This window comes from Taeniopygia guttata, chromosome 9, assembly GCF_048771995.1.
Source record: "Taeniopygia guttata chromosome 9, bTaeGut7.mat, whole genome shotgun sequence".
NCBI classification, from domain to species: domain Eukaryota; kingdom Metazoa; phylum Chordata; class Aves; order Passeriformes; family Estrildidae; genus Taeniopygia; species Taeniopygia guttata.
This window is the reverse complement of record NC_133034.1, coordinates 23,671,024-23,683,633: the sequence shown is the minus strand read 5'-3', so window position 1 is coordinate 23,683,633 and position 12,610 is coordinate 23,671,024. Positions and strand designations below refer to the sequence as shown.

General features: G+C 40.0%; 1 protein-coding gene across 1 annotated transcript in view; it reads right to left on the bottom strand.

Annotated features, from left to right (window-relative positions):
* Positions 1 to 2,990: 2,990 nt before the first annotated feature.
* Positions 2,991 to 12,610, bottom strand: part of SI (sucrase-isomaltase) — a 45,332-nt gene continuing 35,712 nt past the window's right edge. Inside the window, exons 38-48 of the mRNA XM_002194436.6 lie at positions 11,838 to 11,971; positions 11,280 to 11,314; positions 11,072 to 11,188; positions 9,700 to 9,848; positions 9,108 to 9,192; positions 8,957 to 9,013; positions 8,252 to 8,376; positions 7,953 to 8,041; positions 6,644 to 6,693; positions 4,845 to 5,009; positions 2,991 to 3,590 (exon numbers count right to left, since the gene is read on the bottom strand). Of these exons, the coding sequence (XP_002194472.6) occupies positions 3,528 to 3,590; positions 4,845 to 5,009; positions 6,644 to 6,693; positions 7,953 to 8,041; positions 8,252 to 8,376; positions 8,957 to 9,013; positions 9,108 to 9,192; positions 9,700 to 9,848; positions 11,072 to 11,188; positions 11,280 to 11,314; positions 11,838 to 11,971 (1,069 nt within the window). The 3' untranslated portion in view covers positions 2,991 to 3,527. The remainder of the gene's footprint in view (positions 3,591 to 4,844; positions 5,010 to 6,643; positions 6,694 to 7,952; positions 8,042 to 8,251; positions 8,377 to 8,956; positions 9,014 to 9,107; positions 9,193 to 9,699; positions 9,849 to 11,071; positions 11,189 to 11,279; positions 11,315 to 11,837; positions 11,972 to 12,610) is intronic.

Below are 12,610 nucleotides of genomic sequence, written 5' to 3'. Positions count from 1 at the left end.
GTTAAATACAAGAAAAGAAATTATTCCATTCAAGTTAAATATAGGATGTCGTAACCCAAATAGGTGCTTGGCTTCAATTAAAACCCTTGGAAAAGGCTTTTGTGCTGAGGGGAAGTTCTCAAAGTCAGGCAAACTTTGTTTTTCTTGCTTGGAAAGACGTGTGGGATTCAATTCTAGCTGCTGTGGCTGTGTCCTGCTAAGGTGGTTTTTGGATTTTGGGATATTTTCTCTTTTACACAGAAGAGTCTTCCAGTTGTTCCCATGCAGGCAAAGAAACCCACAGATCTGGAGGGATCCTCTTGATCAGATTCTTTGCTCCCTTCCCAGCCTGTGGTACTTTTAAGACACAGTTAATAATGTTTTTAAGAGGTACTTTTTGGACATTCTACCTAAATGTCATTTTATTTGCCTTTCCTGTACTGGGAATTCAATGCAAATTTTATCAATTTTTAAAAAGAGCTTGGAAATTTCAGTATCAGCTGCTTTCTGGGCTGACCCTGAGTGTGGGGTTTATATCAAGGGGAGGAAATGGGGCTCTGCATCCACCTGAAAGGTCTCCTGAAGTGATTAAAAGGGACCCACTGGTCAGGGAGCATTTCTGAATCTCTTATTCCATAATTATTATAATGTGCATAATGCTTCATATGCATAAAACATTCAACTGAAATGACTCTGAATGTGAGAGCCACCATATAATAAAGGAAAATAAACCCTTTATTTTACATAATAGAATGTAAAATATTAATAATGTAAGTAATATACGTAATGTATGTTTAAGTGTGTACACTTAACCATGCAGTTATGAATTATATATGTAAATATTGCACACACCAAATGTGTATTTAAACACCTCAACTTTCCACATTTAAAGTGCACTGTTAATTTTTAACATTTGACTTGCAAATAATCGTAATTCAAAAATTCGTATTGCAATATATTTATGTTGGTAGCTGAAAACACCACCAAGCTTGACTGAATCCTTGGAACCACGGGAGATTGGTATTTCCAGGAAGTGTAAAGAGGAAATTCCAAATCTGCAAAACTTGTCAAGGACTTCCTAGTTTAGCTGGGAGAAATCCATAAGTTCCTCAGCTGAGAGGACAAAAATCACAAAAGTGATTTTTTTGTGGGGAGGGGGAAAGGGAAAGGAAAAGGGAAAGGAAAAGAAGGGAAAGGAAAAGAAGGGAAAGGGAAAAAAGCAGAAAGGGAAAAAAATGGGAAAGGAGAAAAAGGAAAGGGAAAGGACAAAAAAAAAGGAAAGGGAAAGGAAAAAGGAAAGGAAAAAGGAAAGGGAAAGGGAAAGGGAAAGGGAAAGGGAAAGGGAAAGGGAAAGGGAAAGGGAAAGGGAAAGGGAAAGGAAAAGGAAAAGGAAAAGGAAAAGGAAAAAGGACAGGAAAAAGGAAAGTAGAAATCCCCAAAAGTGCCCAACCCTCTCTTTTCCCACAGCCCACCATGCTCCAGCTGTGCTGCCAGATGTTGCCATCCAGCTGCTCCTTCCAGCTCCAAGGAAAAATCCAATTACCTGTGCAATTCTGGCAGCTTCATTAGAACAAGCACAGCCAAGTGTGACGTGGTTTTATCTTTTCCATGAGTGGAATTGTAATTCCAGGGCCACCCGTGGCTCTTTAGTGCAGCAATATCTGCTCCTGTTCTACCCCATCCAGTCTCTCCCAAAATTTGGATCCAGGAGGAGCCTTTTCCGTGCAGAGATCATTTGGGAACCCTTTGGAATGACACTGATGTGATTTTCCATCATTTCCTGCCCACATCAATTAGTGGTGGTTTCCCTCTAAGCTGCCACAAGTGGGTATTTCTCTTCAGCTGCTCCCAAACCTCAAAAATTCCAATAAAATTTAAAGTGTTCCAGAAAATGAAGCTCAGAAAAAAGATTTGGAATGTAGAACTTTGTGGCTCTGAGGGAAGACTTTTTGTCTAGAGTGAGAGGATTTTCTGCTGGGACATACAGCAGGATTGTGACAAACCTCTGGGTCTCCAAGTGCTGGAAAGTCAAACTATGAGGAGAGAGTTAAAAAATCCCATCCCAGCACAAGCAGGATGTGGAATTCTGTTGGAAACTCCCCCACTGCTCAGGATGAAGGATTTTCATGGGATTTCCTGCAGTGGGACACATTGGGCTGGATCCAGGGTCTCTGTGGGGTCGGATTCAGTCAATGTGCTGTGACTCTGAGTGCGATAAAACACAAAATAATGAGGTTCCCCAAATAAATAAGGAAAAATATTTTGATTTGGAAGGGTCTCAAAGCTCGAAAAACATCTAGTAACAAGGTTCCCCAAATAAATAAGGAAAATTGGGGTTTTGGAAGGGTCTCAAAGCTGAAAAAAAAGCCAATAACAAGGTTTCCAAAATAAATAAAGAATTTTTTTGAAAGATTTAAAGCTGAAAAAAAAAGCCAATTCCCAAAATAAGAAAAAACTATTTTTTGGAGCCTTTGGCTGTTCCTGATGTCTCCAATGTCAGATGAGAGGGTGCAATGGTGGAACAAAGTGAGAGGGAGAGGGCTGAAGGTTCTGTACTCCATCAACCCTCTCTGCAGCAAAGGGACAGATCTGCACCAGCTCTGTGAGAAACAGGAAGGTTTTTTTGTCAAAATATAAAGGATAAAATGACTCCTAACTGAGCATTTTCTTTGCCAACTTGATTATCATTTCACAGTGAAATTTCAATAATTTCACCCCTATTATTGCATTAATCCACCTATAAAATGTAGGATATTGAGTTTTGTACCCCAGAATTTTAAAGCAAAGAGCAATCCTTGAAATGAGTTTTAAGCACTGGAGATTGCCACTACCTCCTGCAGCATTTATCCCCATCAAATTTAATTGTAGATATGTTTTCCCAGTCTCTTTAGTTAATATGCTGCACTCCTGGGATAAAAAGAGGCTTTAATGTGAATTATTATTATTATTATGGTAAACACACAACAACGACATTTCCTTCAGTGAAATAAGCAGAGACCAACTTTCATTAATTCACCTTAAAATTTCGGGTTTATTTTTACAACTTCAGGTTAAAACACAGGTAAACACAAATCTGGCTGAAGTCATACAACCCCCCACAACTTCAAATTATATTTTCAAGTATCTGAATATTTGATACACCAACATCTTGAAACATTATTTCATCCTAAATCAGCCACCTAAAAACCTTTCCTTCTACTTTATCTGGCCTTAAATTCTCCATAATAATGACCTGAATGGGTGCAATTAAAATTAGGATGGAAGTTAAATATAGGCAAAGCTACAGCTTCAAATCCACTTTGTAGCATCATCTGCATTTTTACAAAATTGGTCAGATATGAAGTCAGAGAGGAATTCTACTCTGAAAAAAACAGAGTTTTTCCCTTCAGTTCTCACTTTGAAAGGTGAATTTATCCTGAAGTGGCTCGTGACTGCTGTGTTGGTGAGGGAAAAAGCATTCCAAGGTGACAAAAAAGCACTTGGAAAATTGAAAAATGGTTTTAAAAATAGGAGAAAATGCAGAGGTGTGGCCGATTTTCTTTTCCCTCCTAGCTCCACTGCAGGCTGTAGTTCTGGCCCAGTTTCAGCTGGAGACTGGTGATTTCCAGGAGCTGGCAATAAAACACACAAAAAATGCACATTTGGTGACTGAGCCCTAAAGATCCGCGGTGTTTTCTGTGTTCCAGGGGGAAACTGGCTTCTTGTTTTAAACTGCAAGAATTTATTCCTCTTTTTTCATTTTTTTTTATTTTACATTTGAGTCTATGTCACCACAAACACCATTTAACCAGCACAGATTTGGGGTTCTGACCATGGCTCTTGTCCCTCCCTTCACCCACGGGCACTTCTAGAGCTGAGGTTCCTTTTGTTTTAAAAATAAAGGAATTTTTTAAAGTAGAAAAACTTGGAATACATTGCAATTTAAAGGTGCATATGAATTTTTTTCCATCAAGAAGTCATCAGCAACATCTCAGAGAAACTTTTCATCCTGTCACATCTCCCAGGTTGCAAGGGAACAAAATTCACTGCCAGAAGTGGCATTAAATGGTATTAAAGAACCATTACCTGATGGCAGCTTGTGGCTCTTTTTGAAATATGGTTCATTTAAAATATGGTAAATATATGCATATTTTAATATGGAAAATATATGCATATATAAATATGGTAAATATTTTAAATGTACTGATCTAAAAATTTCAAGTATACTAAATATATAGATATTTTAAATATGGTAAGCATACAATTATTTAAATATGGTCAATATTTTAGATATGGTAAATATACAAGTATTTTAAATATGCTAAATATATAAATATTTTAAAATATGGTAAGTAAAATATTTTAAATATGGTAAATATATAGATATTTTGAATAGGCTAATATAAACATTTTAAATATGCTATATATATTTTAAAATATGGTATGTAAAAATATGCCTAATTTGGTAAATATATAAATATTTTAAAAATGCTAAATATATAATTATTTAAAATATGGTAAGTAAAATATTTAAAATATAGTAAATATATAAATATTTGAAATAGGCAAATATAAAAATTTTAAGTATGCTAAATATATATATTTAATATGATAAGTAAAATAGTTAAAATATGCTAAATAAATAAAATTTTAAAATATGCTAAATATATAATTATTTAAAATATGGTAAATATATAAATATTTTAAATATAATAAATATAATAAAATTTAAATATATTAAATATACAATTATTTTAAATATGGTAAATATATAAATATTTTAAATATACTAAATATATAATTATTTCAAATATGGTACCACAGCTGAATCTCCACAGGTTTAAGAGCAGAAATGCAGGTTTTTAACCCTTCAAGCAGCACCTCACCTTGTTTTTATAGCTGATTGTGTGGTTGGATGAGATTACCGTCCCGTTCTGTGCCACTGTCACCCGAGTGACAGCGCTGGGCACCCCCAGGACTTTGATGTCAGTGAACATCAGGTTGCTGGGGTCCGTGTAGTTCTGGTGTGTCACTGTGATCTCCAGAACATTCTGGAAGGAAGAGGGAAAGGCAAAGATCAGAGGCTGGGGTTGGGCTGGAGCAAATCAGAGCACCACAGCCTCGGATATGCAGCTTCATGTGATCCAAAGGAGCTGATAAATTTAGGAATTTTTTCCTAAAGCCAGTATCTGAGTTCCATATACAAAAAAAAAAAAAAAAAAAAAAAAAAAAAGATAATATTTCTCTAGACAGGTTAATTAGGTGTTGTTAACTGCAGGAGTAACTATGAAGAGAAACCCTGAAATTTTGGCTCATAGAAGCCTGGCCTGAGCATGGTGATGGCAGCTGAACCAAAGGGGCCAAGTGGTGAAACACAAACCTGTGATTAATGGAGGGAGTTTGAGCCTGGCACAGTGGAAGGTGTCCCTGCCATGGAACGAGGGGATTTTGTGTCCCTCCCAACCCAAACCATTCTCTAATTCTGTGAAGTTCACTTTTCATTTGCTGTCCTCACTCCAGGTTTGTTTTATTGTTTTTTTTCCTTAATTTTTCTTTCCTAATACCAATATGTTCTTATTTATTTTTCAGATACTGAAAGTTTTCTCCACTTTGTTAACCTGGGCTCTGCTGTGCTTTAATTGCCACTCAGAGTGATGTGAGGGGTGAAATAAAACACACAAAATGCACATTTAGTGACTGAGCCCTAAAGATTCACGGTGTTTTCTGTGTTTAGCATTTTTCATTTGCTGTCCTCGCTCCAGGTTTGTTTTATTGGTTTTTTCTTAATTTTTCTTTTCTAATACCAATGTGTTCTTATTTATTTTTCAGATACTGAAAGTTTTCTCCACTTTGTTAACCTGGGCTCTGCTGTGCTTTAATTGCCACTCAGCTGAGTGATGTGAGGAGTGAAGAACAAGAAATTCTCAACCCCTGAATGGACATGAGAAATGCTCCAGTGTCTTCTCCTGCTTTTTTTGCCCTCCCAGAACAGCTCCTGCCTCCCATCCCCTCTCTCAGCACTCACCCCTCATTCAGTTACTGTGATTTTGAGTAGGTTTTGGATTTCTTTAGGATGTACCCAAAAGCGCTGTGACATAATTCCACATATTCAGTGCTCAGAGGGTGTTTCTCACTGTTGGTTGATTCAAGACCTCTTTAATTAGGCTTTTCCTTAGCAAGTTTTTGTAAGAGCAGGGAAAGGTGCTTTTATTTTATAATCTCCTTACAACTGCAAATATTGAGTGTTAGCAAAACAAACTCCCTTTCTTAGCAATTAACACCCTTTTGTTTGACAAAGACAGAATTAGATGAGAAGAAAGAACAGCGTGGATAAAATTAGAAGACATTGTGGCACACTGGAAAATAATGAAATAAGAAAGTGTGTTTTCTCCTACAATAGAATGAGCTTTTCTTTTAAGCCAAAAGTCCCTGTAATTAGAGCCTAATTTATTTCCAGATATTCCACTGGTTATGGAAATGAAATCTGACAATTGTACTTAACAATACCACTCCTAAATTCATTCTTAACACAATTTAATCACATTTCTTGTAGCCTAATCATCTGTGAGCACAATTTAATGTAAGGTTGGGATACGTAGACATTAGGAAGACCCAAATCAAAATTTAAAAATATAAAAAAGTCATTTGAAGTGACTATTAAATAAGTATGAGCTACTGTGATTACCTGCTTAGCAGTAAATGATGTCAGCAGGTAAACACCATCTTCATATGCATCTGTTTAAAAGAAAGAATGAAAGAAATTAAATGAAAAGTCTTTGCTAGCCACCTAATTTTACACGTTATCAAAATTTCTGCTCAAGGATTGTGTCCACAGACAGCTTACAAATCCAAGGGATGTATATATAAATAAACAAAGAGAAACTGTTCATTTCCAGAAGATGAATGCTATTATTCATAAAATACTTTCAGTGTATATAAAGCTGAAATGAGGCTGTAAGGAGAATATTTTAGGGGTAAGATATAAAAGCAGACAAAGGAACAGCACTAGAGAGAGCAGGGGAGTTTAGATGAGGAGCAAAATATTTCTGATTCTCACTGAAGAGTCATTTCCCACATCCCACTCCATTCCCAGGGGACACCTGATGGTGGTGGGGCTGCTGCTTCTCTGAAGTCCCTGCTGGTGTTTCCCCAGCTGTGGTCCAGCTGTCACTGCCCTCACAGCAGTGCTGATCTCTGGGCACTGGGACTCCTGTCCTGCCTTCCCACTTTCCTGGGAGTGTCACCCTGGGAGATGCTCCTCGTGATCTGCCCAAATCCCCTTTATCATCAGTTTTCCCTAAATGTGGCCATCCCATGATCAGCTTTCCCTAAATGTGGCCATCCCTTCTGGAGTCCAGGGCTGGCAGTGGGTGTGAAGCACCTCCAGATCCACCTCCAGATCCACCTCCAGCCTCCTGCAAACTCCCCCCAGGTAGGTCACAGTGCAAAGCACATTTCCTGCACTCTGGGTGGGGAGGAGAAATGACAGCTCAGGGTCTCCTACCTGCAGACAATTTAAATTGAGCCACGTTGAAGAAATTAGTGCGAGCTCTCACATTATCTGTGTGTGGTTATGGTTCCCACAGGTTTGAGGAGGAATCTTTGTTACCTGCCTTTCCTCAGGCCCAGAGCACCATTTCATTTATACAACATATTAAATCTGTAAATCACAGCGTCGTGTGGCTTCAGTCAGGAGGAATCATGTTTCTGTAATGTTGGTCTGCAGGTTTCATTTCAGTTTTGCCTCTGAAGGTGAGCTCAGATCTGTCCCCCAGAAATGGCCTTGGCCAAGTCCATCCCTTCCCTCTGCTCCTCCTCAGACATCCCCAGAGTTTTTTCCATCTCTCCCCAGTTCACACCCTTGGGTTTGGTTTTGTCTGCTGGAATTTGGGCCTTGAATGTCCCCAGGGATGGAGCCTCACTTGGCAGCACCCAACCATTCTCACAGCAGAAAAAGAAAAGGGTTTTAGGAAGGGAAGAAGCCCTGCACGTACTGATGCGAACCCCATCATCCCAATAAAGTTGTCCTTCTGCAAGCAGATTATCATCCAGGGCCACCGTCAGTCCCATCGGGTTCTTCCGGCTGTGGACAATACAATTTTCTCTCAATTTCCTCCCCAAATCACATTCCATATTCCCCAAATGGTGATTTCTTTCCAGAAAAGTCATGTACCACCCAACTGACCTCCCCCAGCCATCTTCCCATCCCATGCTGCTAAAGACAGTTAGGGAAAAGAAACCAAAAAAACCACCAAAAAGCCAAATTAAATTTAAAATTTTCACTTCTTCCCACCTGTAAGCTGTTCTAGTAGCAGGTCTTTGCCAAGGCAGGATGTGTCCACCTCGGATGTGCAGGTTGATGTGATCCAAAGGAGCTGATAAATTTTGGAATTTTTTCCTAAAGCCAGTATCTGAGTTCTATGTACAAAAAAAAACAAAAAGAAAATAATTTTTACAAGGTTTTCCTTCAGAACTAAATGATAATATTTCTCTAGACAGGTTAATTAGGAGTTGTTAACTGCAGGAGTAACTATGAAGAGAAACCCTGAAATTTTGGCTTATAGAAGCCTGGCCTGAGCATGGGTGATGGCAGCTGAACCAAAGAGGCCAAGTGGGTGAAACACAAACCTGTGATTAATGGAGGGAGTTTGATCCTGCTCTTCCTCTTTCCAAATCCTTTATTATTTTCTGGGAAAAATCATGATGCTAAACCTGTTTTTTCTTTTTTTATTAAAGCATTCCATTACAAAAACCTTCTGTGTATCATTTGAGGGTTACAAAAAGTGAAAAGAATTCTAAATTAAAGGTATTACTTCACCTTTTCATTTATTATACATTATTATAAGGGAATCGAGGATTTTTATTATTTCTGTGTTTCTAAGAACTTATATTAAATGCAAATTAGACAGGAGAGCGTTCCCACCTCCCTGCCATGCTCAGCACTGTGAAAAGACAGCAAATACAAGTTTTAAAATACAATTTTTTTAGGATGACTTACTGTGTGGTAATCATACCAGCGGGCATCGGGGAAATAAGCGACCACGCTCCGATCGTTCTGCAATGTAACACACAAATTTTAGGCACCTGAAATCAAAAAGCAAAGCTTGGTTAAACTGACTTTCAGTAATAAACAAGCTTTAAAAGCTCACCTCTTTCATCACAGGGCTGATGAGCAGGGCAGGACCCCAGAGGAACTGCTTGTCGATGTCCCACGTGGTCCTGTCGCCCACAAACCTGTCAGGGGGAGACAACCAGAGCTGAGCTCTCCCCAAGAGCTCCTTCTGGAATCCCCTTCTGCCACTCATTTCACCTACTCTTTCCAGTAGCTGTTTGCTCGTTATGGCTGTTAATAATTCAGAGATCAATTAGTGGTTGCACAAAGATCCTGATGTGACACTCGTTGGAGAAACGCAAGGTAGTGCTTAGCTTTAGGGGTTTGGGTCCATTTCTTTGCTTTTGGTTTTCAGCACATTGGGACAACAAAACTCTGAAGGCCTAATGCTTATTATTTACAATAATAAAATCTTGGACAGACTGGGACAGACTTTTTGTTTTCTAAGCTTCTTTGTAAAAAGCAAATCACTACATGCAAAAAACTCTGCTTTTCCCAGCCACGGCTTGTGTTTTTTTTTAATTGAAGGGGGAATGCTGCAACAAAGAGAGAGCTCTGTTGTTAGGGGGTCACAACTAGAGGAGTTTTCTGGGAATTCTTGGTGAGGGGAGCTGGGGAATTGCACTTACTCGTGGAGAATGGGGCGGACCACGGTGCTGCCGTGGGCGTGGGCTTCGTACAGCAAGGTGTAGAGATAAGGTAACAGGGTATATCTTGTGTTCAGCACCTTCCTGGACATATTTTTAAATTCCTCATCCCAGGAAGCCGGATCTTGCCTCTGAAAGAGAAGAGAGTGTTGTTAGAGAAGCTGGGTTGGACTGCGTGAGAAAGCTAAAAAAACCAAATCCACGCAGAAAAACAAATCAAGGAAATTTCCCCTCTGAGGCAGAGCATCTTCATTTATTTATTCTTCACCCCAGGAGCAAGTGAAAACTGTGGCTGTCACTGTCACTGTCAGCCCCAGGAGGGGAACTAGAAAGAGGAAAGCTGATAAAAACCCAGGGGAAACAGTAAAAATGTTTAATGCAAAGTGTCCCCAAGGCGTGACACCTCCCAGGGTACATCATCCATCAGCCCTCTGCTCGCAGCAAGAGTCCGAGGCGCCAAGGACTGGTGTCAGGAGAGCCTCAAGTCTTTATTAAATGTATGGGACAATACCTTGGCAAATTGGGAAGGACTGGAAGCCCCACGATAACCCTGAATCTGCATTTTGAAGGCTTTCAGGGCCCGTGAAGGTGTGTGCTGTGAGATAAAGCAGCTGGCTTTGAAAAGGAGACTTTAATCCATTAGATATTTGCCTTCTAAATAGCTCCACTCTGCTAGACCTGAAGCTTTCCTTGGAACACAAGGGCTGTTTCCCTTGTTTGCATTTTCCCAGTTATCTTGTTTTACAGCTTTCTCCACTCCAGTCCTTAGCCCACATTTAGGCAATTATTTCCCTTTCCTTTCAGCAGAAATACAATATCTGATGGTGGCAAACATGCAGAGCACAGAAATTCCCGAGTCTCACTCCAGCATCTTATTACACTGCCCCATTTTCTCATTTGTTGTATAATTATGGGCAATTAGGGCTGAGAGCACCGAGGTCAGTTCTGTTTTTTGAGGTGTGCTTGCCACAAAATCTTCATTTTAGCCGTGCTGTAGCTCATTGGAATCCAAATGTCACGGAGGGGAAAATGTGTAGAGTTTGATTCAGTGAAAGCAAAGTTAGAAGGGGCTTCCTTCAAGTGTCCAAATCCCAGAGCAGCCCCTCTGGGGGCACAAAACCTCCCAGGTGATGGGGAGGCTCACAGCAGACTCAGCATAAGAATAATGACAGTTTTCATTTGATAAAGAGCCAAAAATGTTCTGTTCTTCTCCATTTTACTTGGAATGGTTTTTTTTTGGTTTGTTTGTTTTGGTTTTTTTTTGAGCCAGGGCAATTGTGCATTGTTCTGGCTGGTTTTGCCTGTGTGTTGCAAAGGCCCAGCTGCTAAGAACTATTAAAGAATTGCAACTCACCCGTGTTCCTTTCTCATTGTGATTCCTCGAATATGGGTAAAATGCACCCAGCTGCATCCAGCGGATGCACATCTCATACTGCGCGTCTTTGAAGAAGCCACAGATATCAGCTCCTGTCTGAAATTTTCAGAATAACCCAAATGGAAAACTGTATTATCATGTACAGCATCATGGTAATTAAATAGAAGTTAATAACTCATTAGCTTACATAAGATATTCCAAAGAGACTGAACTCCATCATGCCTGAAAAGAGAAATAAATTGGAGTTACTCGCTGGGATTTTTATTTTATGGTTACATAGGCAGTGTTTATTACCCTACTGAATCAGAAGAGAAAAAGCCAAATAACAAGTCCCACAGTTTCTCTAACATGCTGTAGAAGGAGATGGAATGTGGGTGGACAGGAGCAAAGAAAAAAAGAATGAGTAGCAGGACACAGGCATGGAAGGGCCTGGTCCCAGGGGAGTTAATGGAGTTCCCAGCACCTGCTACAGAAGGAGGTAAGAGGAAAAAGTGAAAAAGGAATTGACCAGAAATTCTGCTTGCTGACCCAGTTTTTTTCAGCTGAAAACCACAGGAACACAAAAAGCAAGGAGGTGAAGGAGAAGCAAAGCCAGGTTGGATAACGCTTGGAGGAGCCTGGTGTGTGGACCGTGTCCCTGCCGTGGCAGAGCTGCCATGGATTTAGGGCTTTAGGGCCCCTCCCAACCCAAACCATTCCGTGACTGGGTGATGCCAGGCGTGCAGCCCCTTTCCCTGGCACGTACCAATAATGGATTTGTGTAGCTGGTCCCAGGCTGCCGTGTTGTCCCCCAGCCAGTGTCCCACCCATCTCCCGCTGCTGGGGTAGGTGGAGCGGCTGATGACGACCCCGCGCTCCTTGGTGGCACCTTGCAAAGCCCTGCGTTGGGAACAGGCACAGAAACGAGTTACAGGAGAAACACTGCACGAGAATTTACTGCAGGAGAGCCTCTGGAAAGAAATATTTGGGTTTGTGTTATCTTAGGGAAGGGCTACATCGTGCACATCCAGTCCGTTCATGCTTTTTGTGGCAATTCAGTATAATCCAGACAATCCCAGCAAAACTGGCTGACCTGCAGCTGCAAAGACAACTGGCAAATATGAGGGATTAAAAAGGAGTTTTCCAGCTCAGGTTAACTCCTCTGTGGGAAAATAGAAATGTGGCAAAACTTTTCTAAGCCCGTTTTCTAAGGGCTCCACAATGTGTGCAAGGGCATGTCGTTCCTTTCTTAGAGTACCCAGAAATTTGAAGCAACAGTTGGAAATAATTTAGCAAAAATCAAACCAAAAAGCTCACAAGAGTGAAAGCAAAGGTAGCAGGAATATTGGACCTCTCAGAATAAGTTTAGCTGACTAAAAGGTGCTGAAATAAAATTAAAAAAAAAAAAAAAAAGACAGGGCTTTTTAGTCACTTCTAAAAGACCAAGGTGACAGGATATCAATATGAATATTAGTCAGAAAATTACCCTGATTAAGTCCCACTGCTTTTCAATGTGAGATCCCCATAATTGCCTAAACT